Consider the following 21,805-nt stretch of genomic DNA (forward strand, 5'->3'; position numbering starts at 1 on the left):
GATTATATAATCAGACTTAAATATCAAAGTAGTAGACCCTTGTGTAGCTGTTTTAGACTTAGGCTATTTCAGGAAAGAAGGGGGTCCAGCTGTCAGAGGCTGGAGTTACTGACCATCTTTAGCTATGATCCGTGTTTACTTTCTGGAGTCTCTGCATGGCTCTCATGTGGACTCAAGTTGGGTTTTTTCTCTTGGAACTGGACCCGGAGAATTTTACAGGCAGGGTCATCAGCATCTTCCAGCTCTGCTTTCAGGTTGATCATATTTTGTTTTATCTTCCTGCAATTCTCTCACCTCACTGCCGCACCACCACTTCTGAGTATGTAAGTTCCAGCCTGGCTCTCTGAGGCCTAGTTCTTGTACCGTTGACTGGCTCACAGAATGCTTGCCGTGTGCTCCTTACTGTTTTAATGGCATTACAGCTGGAGGAGTACAGCAAGGCACCAAGTCTCTGCCCTTTAGGAAGTTTCCATCCTAGTGGGGGAGAGACATACAGTACACAAGGAGCATGTCTATGTCTGTCCGGAGTAAGGTAGGGGAGGGAGATCAGGAAAGCCGGGGGGCCAGGGGGGGAGGGTGTGGGGTTAGCTTTGTTTGATAGGATGGCCAGGGAAATCCTTACCAGTCAGGTGACATTTGCCCAGAGACTGGAAGGAAGCCAGAAGGGCAAGCCATGTGGCTGTGGAGGAGGAGCATCACAGGGGAGAGCACATTTCCTCTGTCGAAATGCCTTTGGCCCATCAAAATGCCTTTGGCCCATCGCAAGAGCAAGGGGACAGTGGGACAAGAGGAGAGAGTGGTAGAGGAGGGAGTCAGAGAGGCAGTGGGGTGGGGACGGGGCCTCCCAGACCAGCTTCACTTGGAATGAGATGGGGAGCCACAGAGGGCTTGGAGATAAGGAATCCTGCTTACTTTTTAAAAGGATCGCTGACTTTCCTGCTGGCAGTTCCATTTTCTGCTCCCCCTGAGAGGAAGACTAAGAACTTCATAAGCCATTGTGGGAAAACTTTGTCCTAAGTTACCCTAGCCCATATGTGTTTCATAACTTATTTTTTCAGTAATTGGTGTGTGTGTGTGTGTGTGTGTGTGTGTGTAAGATCAGCCCTGAGCTAACATCCATGCTAATCCTCCTCCTTTTTTTTCCCCCCAAAGCCCCAGTAGATAGTTGTATGTCATAGTTGCACATCCTTCTAGTTGCTGTATGTGGGACGCGGCTTCAGCATGGCCGGAGAAGCAGTGCATCGGTGCACCCCCGGGATCTGAACCCGGGCCACCAGTAGCAGAGCGCACGCACTTAACCGCTAAGCCATGGGGCTGGCCCAGTAATTGGTTTTAAAGTAATGCATTTGGAGCAGTTTGGCCTTGTCTTATTCATCTCTGACTCTGAGAAGGAGATGGGTCCAGGCAAAAGGCAAAATAAAATCAGCTGTTGGTTAGTTGTTTAAGAGGGGCGTTACATTACATACTAATTACATTGGCAAAGGTACTGCAGAGTTTTGACCCAATCACATGACTCTGGGAAGAGTCTGGGTCCTGTTTTCCTCCGTATGTTCTGCTGTCCTCCCTCTTTCATAGTGACGGCCAGTAATAACGCTGGGAATACTAGATTGGCAAATAAAAAACTACATGAGGGTTAGAGATGCTGGAACTTCTTGCAAACCTCCAAAAAGAATCCTGAAGAATAGTCACTGCTACTTTGACTTATGCTGCCCAGCCCTTTGTCCCTGGGAATTGAGGATGCGTGGTTGAGAGGGGTGCCTTGGACACAGTTATGTGTCAGGAAGAGGTTAGCCCCTAAGTTGGTGTGGATGACTGCAGCAATAGGAAATCCATACAGGGATGAGTTGAGTGTCCTGCAGTCACCAGTCATCATAGGTAGTTGGTAATTACAGTAAACCTGCAATAACTTGCATTTGGATATAAGGGATTGAACTCTGTTCGCAGGCCAGTTACATTTCTCAAAGTCTGGGAGGGGGGCAGCCAGTGGAGTGACTGCCTCATTATTTGAGATTCTCAGTCCAGTGATCAGTCTAATACATGAAAGCAAATAAATGCAAGTGTTTTTTCTCACCCTCCCCCCACCATAACTGGAAGACTTAATTAAAAATTGGTGGTTTTTTATTGACAGCACAGCCCCATATTTTAACACAGTCAAATTTGGGGGTCTCGTTTATCTAACAGTAGTGAGTTTTTTTACTATATTGAATTTGTATGTACCCAAGAGTGTTTCTTTTCATACTGCCATGGACTCCTGCCTCACTCTTCAGGCCATTTCTCTTCTTATTTGCATTTTCAGGAATGGATAGGATAGGAAATAAAAGGAGATGAAATTCAAACCAGCTAACTTCATCTGGGCATCTGTATTATCATTTCCCCTCCATCAACTAGACTTAATTTTATTTGTACTGAGGAGATGCATGTCTAATATTCTTCTTTCTTTTCTTCCATTTCCAGGAGGGCTGTTGGCCTGCTGCTGTGCTGCTGAACAGTATGCAGTCCTTTCGGGAGCAAAGCAGTTACCACGGAAACCAGCAGAGCTACCCACAGGAGGTACACAGCTCATCCCGGTTAGAAGAGTTCAGCCCTCGCCAGGCCCAGATGTTCCAGAATTTTGGGGGTGCAGGTGGTGGTAGTGGCGGCAGTGGTGGCAGCAGTGGTGCTGGACGACGAGGAACAGCAGCTGCTGCAGCAGCAATGGCTAGCGAAACCTCTGGCCATCAGGGCTACCAGGGTTTTAGGAAAGAAGCTGGAGACTTCTACTACATGGCAGGCAACAAAGACCCCGTGGCGACAGGAACCCCGCAGCCTCCTCAGCGAAGGCCTTCTGGGCCTGTGCAGAGCTATGGACCCCCCCAGGGGAGCAGCTTTGGCAATCAGTATGGGAGTGAGGGTCATGTGGGCCAGTTTCAAGCACAGCACTCTGCCCTTGGTAGTGTGTCTCATTATCAGCAGGATTACACAGGGCCTTTCTCTCCAGGGAGTGCTCAGTACCAACAGCAGGCCTCCAGCCAACAGCAGCAGCAGCAAGTACAGCAGTTGAGACAGCAGCTTTACCAGTCCCATCAGCCTCTGCCACAAGCCACTGGCCAGCCAGCGTCTAGCTCTTCCCATCTGCAGCCAATGCAGCGGTCCTCAACCCTGCCGTCCTCGGCTACTGGTTACCAGTTAAGAGTGGGTCAGTTTGGCCAACACTACCAGTCTTCTGCCGCCTCCTCTTCCTCCTCCTCCTTCCCTTCACCACAACGTTTCAGCCAATCTGGGCAGAGCTATGACGGCAGTTACAGTGTGAATGCTGGATCCCAGTATGAAGGACATAATGTGGGTTCTAATGCACAGGCTTATGGAACACAATCAAATTACAGCTATCAGCCTCAATCTATGAAAAATTTTGAACAAGCGAAGATTCCACAAGGGACCCAGCAGGGGCAGCAGCAGCAACAGCAGCAGCAGCAACAACAGCAACAGCAGCAGCAGCAGCAGCAGCAGCAGCAGCAGCAGCACCCCCCTCAGCATGTGATGCAGTACACCAACGCTGCCACCAAGCTGTCCCTGCAGAGCCAGGTGGGGCAGTACAGCCAGCCCGAGGTTCCTGTGAGGTCTCCCATGCAGTTTCACCAGAACTTCAGCCCCATTTCCAACCCTTCCCCAGCTGCCTCTGTGGTTCAGTCTCCAAGCTGTAGTTCTACCCCATCTCCTCTTATGCAGAGTGGGGAGAATCTCCAGTGTGGGCAAGGCAGTGTGCCCCTGGGTTCCAGAAACAGAATTTTACAGTTAATGCCGCAGCTCAGCCCAACCCCGTCAATGATGCCCAGTCCTAATTCTCATGCTGCAGGCTTCAAAGGGTTTGGACTAGAAGGAGTGCCAGAAAAGCGACTGACGGATCCTGGGTTGAGTAGTCTGAGCGCCCTGAGTACTCAAGTGGCCAATCTTCCTAATACTGTCCAGCACATGCTACTTTCTGATGCCCTGACACCTCAGAAGAAGACCTCCAAGAGACCCTCCTCATCCTCTAAGAAAGCAGACAGCTGCACAAACTCCGAAGGCTCCTCGCAGCCTGAAGAACAGCTGAAGTCCCCCATGGCAGAGTCACTGGATGGAGGCTGCTCCAGCAGTTCTGAGGATCAAGGCGAGAGAGTGAGGCAGCTAAGTGGCCAGAGCACCAGCTCTGACACTACCTACAAGGGTGGAGCCTCAGAGAAAGCTGGCTCCTCACCAGCACAAGGCGCTCAGAACGAAGCCCCCAGACTCAGTGCCAGTCCTGCAACCAGAGAAGAAGCTGCCTCGCCAGGTGCTAAGGACACGCCGTTGTCTTCCGAGGGCAACCCAAAAGTCAACGAGAAGACAGTTGGGGTGATCGTCTCCCGGGAAGCCATGACAAGTCGAGTAGAAAAGCCTGGTGGACAAGATAAAGGCTCCCAGGAGGATGATCCTGCAGCCACTCAGAGGCCACCCAGCACTGGCGGGGCAAAGGAAACCAGTCACACGTCAGTTCCCCAGCCAGAGCCTCCGGGAGTAGGGAGCAAAGGAAACAAGAATGGAGACAACTCCAACCACAATGGAGAGGGCAATGGCCAGAGCGGGCACTCTGTGGCAGGCCCTGGTTTTATAGGCAGAACTGAGCCTAGCAAATCTCCTGGAAGCCTGCGCTATAGTTACAAAGATAGTTTCGGGTCAGCCGTGCCAAGAAATGTCAGTGGCTTTCCTCAGTATCCTACGGGACAAGATAAAGGGGATTTCACTGGCCATGGGGAGCGAAAGGGTAGAAATGAGAAGTTCCCCAGCCTCCTGCAGGAAGTGCTCCAGGGTTACCACCACCACCCTGACAGGAGATATTCTAGGAGTGCTCAGGAGCATCAGGGCATGGCGGGGGGCCTAGAAGGAGCCACGAGACCTAATGTCTTAGTCAGTCAGACCAATGAATTAGCTAGCAGGGGCCTTTTGAACAAAAGCATTGGGTCCCTATTAGAGAACCCCCATTGGGGCCCGTGGGAAAGGAAATCAAGCAGCACGGCTCCTGAAATGAAACAGATCAATTTGGCTGACTATCCAATTCCCAGAAAGTTTGAAATAGAGCCGCAGTCATCAGCCCATGAGCCCGGGGGTTCCCTCTCTGAAAGAAGATCAGTGATCTGTGATATTTCTCCACTAAGACAGATTGTCAGGGACCCGGGGACTCACTCACTGGGACACATGGGCGCTGACACCAGACTTGGGAGGAATGAACGTCTCAATCCAACTTTAAGTCAGTCGGTCATTCTTCCAGGTGGGCTGGTGTCCATGGAAACAAAGCTGAAATCCCAGAGTGGGCAGATAAAAGAGGAAGACTTTGAACAATCCAAATCCCAAGCTAGTTTCAACAGCAAGAAATCTGGAGACCACTGCCATCCTGCTAGCATCAAGCATGAGTCTTACCGAGGCAACGCCAGCCCTGGAGCGGCAGCCCATGATTCCATCTCAGACTATGGCCCACAAGACAGCAGACCCACGCCAATGCGGCGGGTCCCCGGCAGAGTTGGTGGTCGGGAGGGCATGAGGGGTCGGTCCCCTTCTCAGTATCATGACTTTTCAGAAAAACTGAAGATGTCTCCTGGGAGGAGCAGAGGCCCAGGCGGAGACCCTCATCACATGAACCCACACATGACCTTTTCAGAGAGGGCCAACAGGAGTTCTTTACACGCTCCCTTTTCTCCCAACTCAGAGAGCCTGGCCTCTGCTTATCACACAAACACCCGGGCTCATGCTTATGGGGACCCCAGTGCAGGTTTGAATTCTCAGCTCCACTATAAGAGGCAGATGTACCAACAGCAACAAGAGGAATATAAAGACTGGAGCAGCAGCTCTGCTCAGGGAGTAATCGCTGCAGCACAGCACAGGCAGGAGGGACCGAGGAAGAGCCCAAGGCAGCAACAGTTTCTTGACAGAGTACGGAGCCCTCTGAAAAATGACAAAGATGGTATGATGTATGGCCCACCAATGGGGACTTACCATGACCCCAGCGGTCAGGAGGGTGGGCGCTGCCTCATGTCCAGCGATGGTCTGTCTAACAAAGGCGTTGAATTGAAGCATGGCTCCCAGAAGTTACAGCAAGAATCTTGTTGGGATCTTTCTCGGCAGACTTCTCCAGCCAAAAGCAGTGTTCCTCCAGGAATGTCCAATCAAAAAAGGTACGGACCACCGCTTGAGACCGATGGACATGGACTAGCTGAGTCTACACAGTCATCCAAACCTAGTAATGTTATGCTAAGGCTTCCAGGTCAAGAGGATCATTCTTCTCAAAACCCCTTAATCATGAGAAGGCGTGTCCGTTCTTTTATCTCTCCCATTCCCAGTAAGAGACAGTCACAAGATGTGAAGAACAGTAACACTGAAGATAAAGGGCGCCTCCTTCACCCATCAAAAGAAGGTGCTGATAAAGCGTTCAATTCCTACGCCCATCTTTCTCACAGTCAGGATATCAAGTCTATCCCTAAGAGAGAGTCCTCCAGGGACCTTCCGGGTCCAGACAGTAGGACCTGCCCTGCTGTTACCCTCACAAGTCCTGCTAAGACCAAAATATTGCCCCCACGGAAAGGGCGGGGTTTGAAATTGGAAGCTATAGTTCAGAAGATCACGTCCCCAAATATTAGGAGGAGTGCATCCTCAAACAGTGCAGAGGCTGGCGGAGACACAGTCACTCTCGATGACATACTGTCTTTGAAGAGTGGCCCTCCTGAAGGTGGGGGCGGTGCTGTTCAGGATGCTGAGATGGAGAAGAGAAAAGGTGAGGTGGTATCTGATCTAGTCTGTCCAACAAACCAGGAGCTGAATGTAGAGAAGCCTCTTGCAAGGTCTTCAGAGGAGTGGCGTGGCAGTGGGGACAACAAAGTGAAGACTGAGACACACCCAGATGCAGTCACTGGTGGAAAGGAATCCTCTGGTGTTATGACATCGGCAGCCTCACAGAAGCCTGGGAGTAACCAAGGGAGACCAGATGGCTCCCTGGGTGGGGCAACACCTTTAATCTTTCCTGACTCAAAGAATGTACCTCCAGCAGGCATCGTGGCCCCTGAGGCAAAGGCAAACCCCAAGGCTGAAGAGAAGGAGAACGATACAGTGACGATTTCCCCCAAACAAGAAGGTTTCCCCCCGAAGGGATATTTCCCATCAGGAAAGAAGAAGGGGAGACCCATTGGTAGTGTGAATAAGCAAAAGAAACAACAGCAGCCACCGCCTCCACCCCCTCAGCCCCCTCAGATACCAGAAGGTTCTGCAGATGGAGAGCCCAAGCCAAAAAAGCAGAGGCAAAGGAGGGAGAGAAGAAAGCCTGGGGCACAGCCAAGGAAGAGAAAAACCAAACAAGCAGTTCCCATCGTAGAACCCCAAGAACCTGAGATCAAACTAAAGTATGCCACCCAGCCACTGGATAAAACTGATGCCAAGAACAAGTCTTTTTTCCCTTATATCCATGTAGTAAACAAGTGTGAACTTGGAGCCGTTTGTACAATCATCAATGCAGAAGAGGAAGAACAGACCAAATTAGTGAGAGGTCGGAAGGGCCAGAGGTCTCTGACCCCTCCGCCCAGCAGCACTGAAAGCAAGGCACTCCCTGCTTCGTCCTTTATGCTGCAGGGACCTGTGGTGACAGAGTCTTCTGTTATGGGGCACCTGGTTTGTTGTCTGTGTGGCAAGTGGGCCAGTTACCGGAACATGGGCGACCTCTTTGGACCCTTTTATCCCCAAGATTATGCAGCCACTCTCCCGAAGAATCCGCCCCCTAGGAGGGCCACGGAAGTGCAGAGCAAAGTTAAGGTACGGCACAAAAGCACTTCTAATGGCTCCAAGACGGACACTGAGGAGGAGGAAGAGCAGCAGCAACAGAAGGAGCAGAGGAGCCTGGCCTCCCACCCCAGGTTCAAGCGACGCCACCGCTCGGAGGACTGTGGCGGAGGCCCCCGGTCCCTGTCCAGGGGGCTCCCTTGTAAAAAAGCGACCACCGAGGGCAGCGAAAAGACAGTTTTGGACTCCAAGCCCTCCGTGCCCACCACTTCAGAAGGCGGCCCCGAGCTGGAGTTACAAATTCCTGAACTACCTCTTGACAGCAATGAATTTTGGGTCCACGAGGGTTGTATTCTCTGGGCCAATGGAATCTACCTGGTCTGCGGCAGGCTCTATGGCCTGCAGGAAGCGCTGGAAATAGCCAGAGAGATGGTGAGTACCAGAAATCCCTCTCCAGCCCTTTTTGTTATTTCTTTTTGTTTCCTTTTCTTTCACCTTTACTTGTTTCAGCTTTCTTTTTATTCTTACATATCACTTGGTAATTCCTCCAGATTAAAGCCTTTAGGGCCAAAGGATGGACAGAAAATGAAGTAATTTGGAAGATTTGTTTAACTTTTATTTTTATCTAATGCCGTGCAGCTTATTAAAACAGACACCCCTGCTTCCCACTCCTCCAACCTGATCCTCTGCCACTTTCCTCTGTTTCTAAGCAATAAGTTTTTACTGCTATTTGTCTCATTTATTGATCCTTTTTTCTCATTTTTAAACATCTGACTGTGTAATACTTATGAACTATACTATGGTTATATTTCCTTCTAAAACTTTTCATTTCTCTAGAATTATTAATTCATGTTTTTATTTTCTTGGACCACATCTTTCTAATCCAAACTTTCCAATCAGAATATTTATTCTTTAGGCCTGTTTCATGACTGTTATCCTGGGGCATTCATCATCATTATCATTTACTTCTTCCCTCTATTGAGTGCTGTTTCCTAACTCCCACGTCTCTGCCTTTCCTAGCCGGGACCCTCATTTAATGGAGTGCATCATCTTTTAGTGGTTCCTGAGAAAGGGCGCATGGGAGGTAAATACACTGAGATCTTGTATTTCTGAACGTGTCTTTATCCCATCCTCATGTTTAATTGAAGGTTGGTTTGGTATAGAATTCTAGATTTGAAATAATTTTCTCTCACTGGCTTGAAGTCCCTTGTCCCCTGGCTTCCAGTGTTGCAATTGAGGGGCCTGGAGCTGTTCTGATTTGTAGTCCTTAGTCTGTGTTCTGTCTTTCTTCTCTGGAGGTTGGAGGACCTCCTCGTTTTCTCTAGGTTTCTGAAATCTCAAAATGATGAGGCCTCGTGCCAGGTGTTTTCATTCCTTGTGCTGGCTACTCTGAGATCCCGCCCTCTGTGAACGCTTGTCTTTCAGTTCAGGAAGTTTGTCATGTTTCTCCTTTGATGATTTCCCTCCCTGTTTTCTTTGTTCTCTTTCTGGAATTCTTGTTAATTAGGTGTTGTACCTCCTGGATTGATCCTCTGGCTTCGTCTTTTCTCTCCTATTCTGTTCTCTCTCTCTGCCTTTCTGTTCTAATTTCTCCATGCTTTCTTCAACTTTATCATCTGACCTTTTATTTATTTATCTTCGTTTCTGATATTTTCAAGAGGTTTTTCTTCTGTGAATATCCCTCTGGGGGGACAGTTACCTGTTAAAATGGAATGAGTTAGGGACCTAACTCAGCTTACGTACTTTGAGTTAATGCTCTAGTTTTTGGCCCCATCTTGCATCCCCGGCTCAGAGACACCTGTGTCTTCCCAGGTTCTGTGCCACCAGGTGGCTGGCTCTCTCATGGCTCCTCCACTATGCTCGTTCCTCTCTCCTTCCTTTCAGTCTGCTGAATCACTTACTCTTTGTCTATTCTATTTGCAGCTTCTAGAACTTGGATTTCTCTTGTGTGTTGTTTCCTCTCCCGTTCTTCATATCCTCATGAATTTGTCTGATAAATTTATCCCTTTATTTTTGTGGGAAGGAAACGTGTAAATGTATAGTTCAGTCTGCAACATTTAATCAGATGAGAGGTTTTTTTATTAGTTTATATTTAAATCTTATCATACTTGACAAATATACAAATGACTTTCAATCATAGTCAATAAGGATTTTATCAGCCAGAATCATGGTATTCTTGGACACTTTATACCTCTCCTTCCCCCACTATATTTTATCATTGCATTATCCCCAGAATATATAAGTGTCTGGTAAAAAGGGAGTACTTATAAAGTATAGTCAAAATGTAATTAATGTGAAATTTACATATACTTTAAATTAGAACATTCTAATTCAGTCACCTAAGGAGCTTGCCTTTCCCTCTAAGACCCCCGCCCCCCCCACCTACACACGGTCTTTTTTCCTCCCTCCTTCCCGCTCTCTATTATCGATGTCACTCCCAAACCCCAAGTTTGATATAGATTTATTTCTTAAACACAGTGACATTTTAAAATGCAAAAGTCCTAAAGGGACATAACATTTAAGACCCTAAAGTACAAAATTCTTTAGATAGTCAATTCTGACCGTTCAGTAGTCTGTTAATCATCATCTTGCCCCAGTTGATTGGCCTTCTTGCCAGCTTTCCTCTGAAAGTTACACTATTCAGTGGTTTGGTTTATTTTGTTTATTTGTTACTTTTTGGTGTGTGTCCCTGTCCATCTGCCAGTGTTTTCTTTATTTCAGCATAGAATATTAATAACATCTCTCAGTAATTTTAATGTGTAAACTTTTGAACATTCTATAGCAATAATGGGTAACCAGTAATGAGCAGGCTAAATGCTGTCCAGCAAATCCCTGGATCCTGAGTCTCAGTCCAAGTCTGGTTTATGGAAAGTAGAAGGTGGTAATGATGTGACTGCTCTGAGTCACAGTTCCCTCCATCCCAGAAAGGTTGGTGAGCAATGGGCCTGCCTTTTAAAATTCCTGATCAGGAATCTGTGTCTTCAGAAAGTGACAACTTAGGTTACTACTTGTCAGCTTTGATCCCAAAATAAAATCTGGACTGTTAAGGGCTGGCCTGGTGGTGTAACGGTTAACTTCGCGTGTTCTGCTTCAGTGGCCCGGGGTTTGCCGGTTCGGATCCTGGGCACAGACCTAGTCACTGCTCATCAAGCCATGCTGAGGTGGCATCCCACATAGAAGAGCTACAACTCTGCAATTATGATATACAACTGTGTACTGGGGCCTTGGGGAGAAAAAAGAAGGAAAAAAAAGAGGAAGATTGCCAACAGATGTTAGCACAGGGCCAATCTTCCTCAAAAAAAAAAAAAGGAAAATCTGGAATGTTATAATTGGAACAAACACAGTGGGTATGATAAATCGGTCTCTCTTTAACCCGTTCCCCATGGCTTTCATTGACTAGATGGTTAAAATCACACTAAGCTCTTTTGTAGAGAAGGTCGAAAGTAGTTTTTGGTTTTTAAAACATTAATTACAGCCTCAACTGTTTTAAAACTGCTTCAAATTAGTCATATTTTCTAAGAGATAAGAAGTTGGCATGCTTCATTTAAAGGTAAAATGTTATAAGAACAGGTATTTTTCTCCCTACACTTCTATATAGTAGAGGCCTATATAGTAGAGGCTCTAAACTTAGATTTTTGGATTCTGTGACTGCTTCATCAGGGCTGCAGATTTCACCATCTCCTTTAATAGCAGGTTTCAGAACACAAAGAGTTGACCAATCTTTTTTTTTTTTTTTTTTTTGAGGAAGATTAGCCCTGAGCGGACATCTGTTGCTAATCCTCCTCTTTTTCTCTGAGGAAGATTGTCTCTGGGCTAACATCTGTGCCCATCTTCCCTACTTTAGGTGGGACGCCTTCACAGCATGGCTTGATAAGTGGTGCACAGGTCCACGCCTGAGATCCGAACCTGTGAACCCTGGGCTGCTGAAGCAGAGCGCACAAACTTAACCACTATGCCACTGAGCTGGCCTCCCAATCTTTTTTTTTTTAAATTGAGATATAATTGACATAATAACATTATATTAGTTTTATGACCAATGTTAAATAAATCTCATGCAGCTTTAAGCTGCATGTACTCACTCACTGTACCAGTGCCCTTTAGAAATATTAACTTTCTCTTCCTTTGATCCCATTCTATTTATTTTACATCCCTCTTTTAGAAGAGAATTAGCTTTGTATGTTGAATTTAATTTTTCTAGATACTTGCACATCTGTTTTATTCTCACATGCCACCCAGTGAGATAGAAAAGGGAGGAAGATACCATTCCGTTATCCTCAGAATAAAGGTTGACTTGGCTTTAGTGACACATGCTAAGGTAGTAAAGCCCAGTGAGGTGCTGATTTTTAAAAATGATTCAAAAAGTTATGCTTCTTGGTTCTTTGAGCTGATGTTCTACTGACTACAAGATCCTCTCCTGTTTTATTTGCCTAGCTTTTATTCTCCTTTTCTTAATATACTTGAGAACAAATTAAAATTACACTGACTTTGCCTTCTTGAATTTGATAGATGATGTTTCAATTCATCAAGGTCACTTTGAGTCAAGTTTTATCTTAGGTTTCAGCAGATGCATTCAATTTTGGTCTGTTTCATAGGCATGCTCTCAATCCTGTCATATTGAGATAAGGCCACATATATTTCATTAGACATCCATTTTGGCCTATGTATTTATCAGGTGTTTTGACAAGCATTATATTATAACAAAATAATATGAAGTCCTCAAGAGACAGTAGCTCCTCTCCCTGTAGTATCACACTACTCTGAAAATTGCTGAAAACTAGAACATTCCTGTGCTAACAGACAGCCTTTGCTTTTCTTCTTTTTCTGAGGGTGAAACTTGTGAATCCATTCATTTCTGCGCAGTCCTCTGGATTTTGTCTGATTTTTTTTTTTTTTTTTTTTTTTTTTTTTTTTTTTTGTGAGGAGATCAGCCCTGAGCTAACATCCGCCAATCCTCCTCTTTTTTTGCTGAGGAAGACGGCCCTGGGCTAACATCGGTGCCTATCTTCCTCCACTTTATATGGGACGCCGCCACAGCATGGCTTACCAAGCAGTGCGTCGGTGTGCGCCCGGGATCCGAACCAGCGAACCCCGGGCCGCCGCAGCGGAGCGCGCGCACTTAACCGCTTGCGCCACCGGGCCGGCCCCTGGATTTTGTCTGATTTTGACCTCTGCTTATTTACATATATGTGAATCCACATATATGTGACCTCTGAGTGACATGGATGGTGTGACAGTGGTAATTGCCTCTAAACAGGCATACATGTAACTTGTCTGTAAGAGTCGTGTTTGATACATTTGGGAACGCAAAGGCTTTCAGGGTTGTGGCTGCAGACAGGGATCTGGCGGCCGTGGATCTCTGGCCTGTCCCTCAAGACTGCAGTCCCAGCTTTGCCCCACACATGGGAGAGCCAGCCTGTGCATGTTCCCCTCCCCTCCGCCACCAGTTAGGCTGACAGCACCCTTTCCAAATCCATTCCTTACAACCTCCATGGGGAATTTTTAATTTTTTTTCAGCACTATATATGTTAAAGAACTGGTTTTAGGTTAACTTTTTTTAGATCAGTATATTCAAGATTATATTTAAAGTTTATTTTTAATACAGGTTTAAATAATGGATAATTTACTTTCCCCCATCTAACAGGCTAACATCCTCCTTAATTTACTTTAAATTGTGACAAAAAATGTGATTCGACAGGTGTAAAGTATCAATATACTGATTACATTATGAAAATGTAACTGCATGTTAAAACGTCAAAAATAGGTTGGTTAGCCTCTCTGCTTATCTGTAAAATCAAGGCATTATCCTTTATGCTCCCTGAATTCCCATCTATGTGCTCTTTAAGTTAGCCTAGCAAGGATGCTGCCACCAGCCCAGGTCGTGCTGAACCTTCCTTAAACTCCAGGTCTTGGCCCATGACTCCAGTATCCTTGTTCTCCCCATAATACACTCCACGGTGATTGTCCTTCCCCTGTACCCTTTCTCCTCCCCCGTCCGTTTCTCACATTCCTACATTTCTCTCTCTTTTTTTTTTTCCTTTGCTGAGGAAGATTCGCCTTGAGCTGACATCTGTTGCCTGTCTTCCTCTATTTTGTATGTGGGTTGCCACCACAGCATGGCCACTGATGAGTGGTGTAGGTCGGTGCCGGGGAACCAGATCCGGGCCCCTGAAGCAGAACGAGCCAAACTTAACCACTAGGCTGGCCCCGCACATTCTCTGTCTTTGTTCCCCTCTCCCGACTTGCTTACATTCCCTTCCTCACCAGCACCCTCTCTGGCAGTCACTTGGTCTTTGTTATCACAGCTCATGCTTCTGTCACAGCCTGTCTGCATTACACATTAAGGCACCAAGGCCTGTTCATCTCTCTATTCCCATGACTTGTAGCATGTAGCAGAAAGTTGTGTGATTATCTTATTGCCTGTTTTTCTTAACACTTATCTGTGTGATCTCTGTTTATATTGCTACATGATTACCTTGAAACTAAGCCTCCAGAGAAAGGGTTAATTTTCTTTCAGATTTAGTTTTTCTAAATTCTAAGGAATCTCATGTGAAATTGGCAGTTTCGAATTTTATTGCTTGTCTTACCTTATGGAATAAATTGTGACAAATTGAAAGACTTTTAATTTTCCTATGATCTATTTCTTTATTTCTGTTAGGGGTGGAGGGATGATAGAAAGATTACACCTGATTTTATAATAAAGCTTATAAGGGGTAGACTATTCTTTGAAAATGCTAAAGGCCATAAACAAGAATATTGACAAGTCACTGTATATTAGGCCCAGTAATTCATCCCTGAGATGTTAAACTACTTATTGCAAATGTGTTAGAAGAGTTAACATGATCAAATAGCACGTAAAAGTTGGTATTTGTTTCAGTTCAACAAATATCTGAGTCCTTGCTAGGAACCAATAAAAATCGGAAGTTAGAGTGCTGGGAGGGACCTTCACTCCTTCCCAGGAGTGAGCCCTGGGCCCATGTCCCACAATGGGCGTGTGAACAGAAGACAAGCACGGTGGCCACAAGGCTGCGGGACTTTGTCAGGAAGGTCTGTGTGGTTCGTGCAGAAAGCAGCGCCTTACCGAGGGCTTCAGTTTTTTAGGAAGTACAGCTTCGTTTATCCAATACTGTTAGAAAAATGGAGCTTCCTCCCCCTGGCCCCATTCTGAGGCCAATTTTGCAGGACTCTGAAGGCTGGCAACTGCAGACCAATTTCTTCCCGTCTTCCCATTTATTGGAAAGAAGTTGGGTGAGGGAAAATCCGGTCAGCTTAATAGTTGCCCTCAAAGATCCTCCTCACCTTTCTGCCTTTGCCATTCTGTTCAGCAGCTGTGTGTGTGGGTGGGGGGGCCTCGGGGGGCGGTGGCACTGGGTGAGAGCCCTGGAGTCACACTGCTTCGTGAATTCTAGCACTTGCCATTTCCTAGCTGGTCACTTGCTCAGGTCAAGGTTAACTTCTGTACTTCACCTTCCTCATCTATAAAATATGGAAACTGATGGCACCTACTGTAGAGAAGGTTGTTAGGAGCATTAAATGAGTTACTCTTTGGAAAGTACGTAGAGAAATGTTTGGCAAGTACTGTGGGCTGCCCCAGAATGGTGTCCTTGTGTTGTTTTGGTGAAGATGGGTTCCTTTAATTGGGCTCACTCAGTACGCTGCAGTTTGTGTATCATTCCATCCTAGCACAGTTAACGGTTCCTCCCAGGAGTGTCCAAACTTAGCCTCTTGGATAGCAAAGTTGCTTTGCATATGGAACATTTTCTCCTCGTTTTTACTCTTGTGGGAAACTCAAGTTTGGGAGGAGCAGGGTGTGTGGTATTTAAGGTGCAATATTACTTATGTCTAGAAAATAGCATTAACCCACATGGACACTCTCAGGAACTAGATTCTTCAAAGGAGCGGAGACAAAAGGAAGAGAATAAAACCTGCCTTGCACATTAAGTATAAAAGCATTAATATTCTTGTGAGTTGGTAAGTTTTTTTTTTTTTCTTTGTTTTTTTTGTGAGGAAGATCAGCCCTGAGCTAACATCCATGGCAGTCCTCCTCTTTTTGCCGAGGAGGACTGGCCCTGGGCTAACTTCCATGCCCATCTTCCTCCACTTTATGTGGGATGCCGCCACATCATGGCCTGACAAGCGATGCATCGGTGCACGCCCAGGATCTGAACCCAGGCTGCCAGCAGCAGAGTTCACGCACTTAACTGCTATGCCACGGGGCTGGCCCCAGTAAGTTTTTTGATAGTGATTACCTAAGGCCCAAGTAGAGAGTCTATCCGGTAATTGTTGTCTTTTAAATAAACATTTTTTAAAAAATTTTTATTTATTTATTTATTTTTCCCCCAAAGCCCCAGTAGATAGATGTATGTCATAGTTGCACATCCTTCTAGTTGCTGTATGTGGGACGCAGCCTCAGCATGGCTGGAGAAGTGGTGCGTCGGTGCGAGCCTGGGATCCGAACCCGGGCCGCCAGCATCGGAGCGCTCGCACTTAACCGCTAAGCCACGGGGCTGGCCCTAAATAAACATTTTTGACAGATCAGCGTTATAAGGAAGATCCAAAATAGTTAAGAATTCAATTCACGGAATGATTCAGGACACCCACACTCCACCTCCCCACAAAACAGTTAATATATGTAGTGTCTGTGGTCTGTAGAGGGCTCTGGTGCAGTCTCAGGATTGAGCCTTTAATTCATGGGCAATGCGAAACCACCAGCGATTTCTAATCATGTAAAGCCACATGATCAGGTTTGTGTTTTATAAAGGAAACTCAAGAAAGATATCGGGAGAGGTGAGAAGCAAGCTGACCGGTTGAGAGGCTGTGCCATTAATTTGTACAAGAGATGATAAGGGCTGAATAAGTGATAGTAAAGGGAGTCAGAGGGAGTGGACTAGAAGCATTTTGGAACTTAAAGTTGGTAGAATTGAGAAACTGGTCAGATGTGGCAGGTAAAGGAAAGTGAGGAAGTTGAGGTTTCCAGCTCAGCAAGCGGGTCGGTGGTGGGGTGGCAGTGGGTAAGACACCATAACAGAGGAGAGGGGATTGAGGAAGAGAAGGGAGACGTTTCGTGTTGTGGCTAATGCGTATCAGACAGAAGAAGAAACTAGGTATGAAAGTAGCTCAGCCTAATATACGTGTTCAGATCAGTCAACACTCTAGGTACAGTATTGTTTAATAAGGACTGGTTGATTTTTATTTAGCTTTTTAAATAAATGTAAAACTGGTAAACTTTTAAATCCAAGTTGCAAAAAAGTGGGGGTAAAATAGCAAATCATGAGATCTGTGATGTGTTTCAAAAAAATCCCACATAGGGCCGGCCCCGTGGCTTAGCGGTTAAGTGCGCGCGCTCCACTGCTGGCGGCCCAGGTTCGGATCCTGGGTGCGCACCGACACACCGCTTCTCCGGCCATGCTGAGGCCGCGTCCCACATACAGCAACTAGAAGGATGTGCAACTATGACATACAACTATCTACTGGGGCTTTGGGGGGGGAAAAAAATCCCACATAGAGAACCTTGAAAAGATATCAAAGAAATTAAGCTATCATTATAATTATTGCCTAAAATACAATTGGGAGGTGGGGCGAGGGCAGTAGGGATAATTTGCTCTTTTTGGTTTTCTAATAATTTTTTTCAAGATATTGACATTATTGACAACTAAACACAGCAGAATACCAAATTGCATTTAAGTACAGTGAGAAAGAGCTGATATGAAACATTACTTTTATGGGCCTGGAAAAAACCGTGTTGTGCCCAGTAGCACCCCATTTTCTCAGAGTTCCAGAGTGTAGCTTAAGGTCTTTGTGTGATGGATTGAGACTAGACTAAGTGCATGCACTTAACTGTCCAGTGGGCTCTGAGGCTGGGATTGTCACTGTGGATGGACACTTACTTTCTGAGGGCCTGAGAGCTCCACTCACAGGAAGCAACAGGAAGCCTGGGAAGGGGCAAGAGAAGAGAAGGCATGACAGCCTGGCCACTGGTCTGGAGGAGGCACCTGGGCATTGTGCCTGGCGTTGAGATTCACAGTCTTACTCCTGAGTCCTGAAAAGATGAAACAGCTTTTATAAAGTTATTAATATTATTTACATAAAGGTAAATAATAACAATGTTATTCATATTGTAAAACTAATAGAACTATAAATAAAAGTCACAATCCTGATAACCAACAAATTTGCCTCTTTTCTAGATTTTGTCCATGTGCTTATTTTACTAGATGTAACAATAGTGTAATAGTGATTGCTAACATGGACTGGGTGCTTCCTAAGTACTGTACGTGAATCATCGCATTCAAATCTCAGACAGCCCTCTGAGATGGGTCTCGTCATGCTCCTAGAAGAGGCCGAGGTCCAGGATTCAAACCCAGAGAGTCTCCACCTTCGTGCTGTAGATGGAAGTCTCTGTGTTGCTTTTTTCACTCAATTTTGTAGTTTTAATTTTCGTATTAATCTATGGTTTTTTGTTTTAATATGAGTGTAATGTAATTTATCCAAATATTCCTGCGCCGCAATGTTGGACATTGAGGTTTCTGGTTAATTTACTATTTTTTATGCAGCAGTAAACATTTTTATTCATGGGGTTTTATTCAGGGGAAATTTTCCAGCTGTTGACCTTAGTGCTAAGTCAAAAAGCGTGACCATTTTGTGGTTTTGGTAGGCATTATATCTTGTGGTTTAACCAAAAAGTATCATACTGAGCCATGATCATCCACAGATACATGTGAGCCCACGTTCCCTACAACCTCAATGATATTGGATATTATTCCTAAATTTTTAATTCTTCTTTTTAATTTCATTTCTTGTATTAGTGATATTGCTGTTGTTCCCTATTAATTTTGATGTTTTATGTCCATTGATCATTACCTTGGAATTTTAATGTTTCTCTTCAGTTTGTTGCCATTTTTCTGTGCATTTTTTCCTAGTCTGAATAACTTCAGTTAACTGGAAAATTCAGATGTAGGGAAGTCCTTTCTTCAGGAGCACCACCTAAATGAGGCATTAGGAGAGCTCTCAGAGAACGTTTTCTCATCTATAAATAGGACGATGACAGAGGACTGGTAGGGGTAAAATTAGCTTCACCGGAGATCAGGGAGTTTCCTTGGTGGCACTGGACTATTCCTAGAGGCTTTTGAGTTGAGGTGGTTTAAATAAAGGAAATAAGCACTGTGGGCTGGTGTCGGTCCTGGAAGGTGTCCTCACATGTCGTTTTAGTGAGGATGTATTCCTGTCATTTAGATTATTGGGTGGAAATCAAACTGAAGAGAAAATTCAGCCTTATAGAACCCTGTCCCAGTAAGCCAGGTACAGTGGAGTGATTTTGGCTATATACACTTACGAGCTGACGCTTCATCTGAGTATGTTGGCAGCATACTGCTGTCAAGTAATGTGCCTTATGAGAATAGAACTGAAGAACTGCCACGTAAGCAGAGAGGCATAAGATCAAGGTCAACAAAATAACAAATTTCCATCTGAAATAACAAACTTCTGGTGTGAAGTGGTGCTGGTCCCTTCTGATGGGAGTGGTACCCAGCTGTAGTGACCAAGTTTGGAAGCATTTCATTTCTTACATGTTTCACTAAGCAGCTAGTAGAAGAGTTTCTAGTAAAATGTGCTGTATGTTCGTTTAACAGCTCTCAGGCATATTCATTTTGACTGGCTCCGTGGAGCTGCCAGATGGTTTCAGACTTTGAAAACAGTGTCTGTGAAGTTTAAATTTTGGTTCAGATGGATGTCAGATGTAGGTCCTTGGTTTGCTTCGAAGTTATTTTGTTTTTTGGTTCAAAAACTACTTAAAGCTGGTTTGATGGGGTAATAGTTCATTAAGATAAGCAATAGGATAATTGCCAGATGTTTCTCTTTACGTGGTTCTAGGTAGAATTCCCTCTGGAAGGAATCAAAATATATTAATGCTTTGAAAGGGCAGCCCCTCAAAAACAAAATACACTTGTTTGCTGACACAAGACTTTGCACGTCCCGGCAGTCCTGGGTATTTTAATCCACTGTTATTCATGACAAAGCACATTGATTTTGGAGGCTGGCCCTGTGGTGCAAGCGGTTAAGTGCACGTGCTCTGCTGTGGCGGCCCGGGGTTCACCGGTTCGGATCCTGGGCGCACACCGACGCACTGCTTGGCAACCATGCTGTGGCAGCGTCCCATATAAAGTGGAGGAAGATGGGCACGGATGTTAGCCCAGGGCCAGTCTTCCTCGGCAAAGAAAGAGGAGGATTGCCAGATGTTAGCACAGTGCTGATCTCCTCACAAAAAAAAAAAAGCACATTGATTTTAAACACCGGCTCACCTGTCACCTCATTCTGTAGGCAGCAAGTCCCCAGCACTCCCCTTATGCCTATGTATTGTGACTGTCTTCCTCAGTAGATTAGTTCTCCAGAGGCTGGGTCAGCCCCGGAGCCCACCGCAGTCCTGACACAGGGCTGATTGGTACAGGGTGAACCTGTGACTAGCAGGCTTCTTAAGAGAGAGACGTGTAGTGAGCAACGTAATGTCCGGTGGCTGGAGGTGGGCTTTTGGATGCCATTTAAAGTATATATTTTAAAAAGCACGTCATAATTGGAAATCATTTGTGAAAATGCCAGTTAGAATTTTAATCTTTGTATAACAAATTGAAGAGAGATGTTAAAATGTGTTTTGGTTATGAGACCGAGTGACAGTTTTTTCTATATGTTATTTTTTAGTTTCAGAAAAAACAATTAATGGATCGACCAGCTTTGCTTATCCCGCTAGTTCTTTGTGAGGCACAGTATGCTAGGGACCGTCGCCACAGGTTCTGCCTTCAGTACAGAGGGCATCTCTGCGAGGTTTGGTTGTTCGTGTGTTTCAGTGTGTGCTTCTTGAGACAAAAATGTGGGATCCAGAGGTCAGTCACCTCAGAGTCCTAACACTGGTGATTATTGTCTTAGACTGACCATTTAGGGGACAACCTCCACTTTGACTCAGGAAAAGGGAGAGGAACAGTTCCTGTATGAGAACATGACCTAATGACTCTCGGAACTCAAGTTCCAGACCTGACTTTCCAGCTGCCCGCTGGCCTCACTCAAAACCAGAATATGTAGACACTGCTGTGTCCCCTACCTAGTTCCATGCTGTCCTCTGCCCCAACCAAAAACCTTGGAACCTTCTTAGACTCTTCTCTCTTCTTCCCCTGTTTCTCCCATCCAGGCAGTCACTATATCTTGTTTTTATTTCCTAAATAATTCAAATCTGTCTCATATCTTCATTGTCACCTGCCCTGGTCCAAACCATCATCTTTTCTCACCACAGTAGCATCTTAGTTGGTCTCCCTACCCTTTAGTTTGACCCCCTTTAGTCCGTCCTCTACTGTGAAGTGAGGATGGTTCTAAAACCCAAGTATGGCCATGCCAATACCAGCTTACAGCTCTGGTTTACTAGCACTGTATAGTCATTCATTCAACCAGTATCTAGTTGGCATCTATTATGTGCCAGGAACAAATCAGTACACATAATTAAAGTAAGACAGTGTGATAGAAAGTGACCAGGTAGCTGCTTTAGGTTGGGGGTCCAGGTAAAGTGCCCTGAGGAGCTGAGGTGGGAATGGTATAATGAGCCAGCCTTTGGGATCAGAGAGCATTTTGGACATAGGGTACAGGGTCTGTAGGGAGGAACCGAGCTTGGTGGATTTGAGGAACAGAAAGAAAGCAAGTGTGGTGAGATGGTAGTGGATAAGGGGGGAGGGTAATGAGGTTGGAGAAGTCAGCAGGAGGTAATTCCTGTGGCCTATGTGGGCAGGAGTGGGAACAGAGCAGCTGGATGAATGTGGTGCCATTTCTTAAAATAGGAAAGCCTGGAGGAAGAATAGGTATGGTGGGGAAGTCAGGACATGTGTTATGTTCATGTTAAGACTAAGATGCCTCTTAGACCTCCAAGTGAAGTATGACCGTTTCAGAATTAAGGAGTTTCTGATGGATAGATTCTTGCAGCTAAGAGCAGCTCCAGTTGGCTTAGGTCAGCGCTGTGTGAGTGCCATGATGGCATGGGGTCTGTGTAAGCACTGGAAGCTGCACCTACCTGGGGCAAGGGGCC

At 45.6% G+C, this 21,805-nt stretch overlaps 1 protein-coding gene across 6 annotated transcripts in view; it reads left to right on the forward strand.

Moving 5' to 3' along the window:
- The window catches only part of TCF20 (transcription factor 20), a 105,490-nt gene that overhangs the window by 46,192 nt on the left and 37,493 nt on the right, over positions 1 to 21,805 (forward strand). For 5 of the 6 annotated variants that reach the window (XM_058568217.1, XM_058568218.1, XM_058568221.1 and 2 more), the window contains exon 2: positions 2,455 to 8,187. In XM_058568217.1, the coding sequence (XP_058424200.1) occupies positions 2,455 to 8,187 (5,733 nt within the window). Of the gene's footprint in view, positions 1 to 2,454; positions 8,188 to 8,775; positions 8,884 to 21,805 lie in introns of those variants that run through there. The other variant, XM_058568222.1, reaches the window with a different exon arrangement.

The sequence above is a fragment of the Diceros bicornis genome, chromosome 25 (assembly GCF_020826845.1).
Source record: "Diceros bicornis minor isolate mBicDic1 chromosome 25, mDicBic1.mat.cur, whole genome shotgun sequence".
Taxonomy (NCBI): Eukaryota; Metazoa; Chordata; class Mammalia; order Perissodactyla; family Rhinocerotidae; genus Diceros; species Diceros bicornis.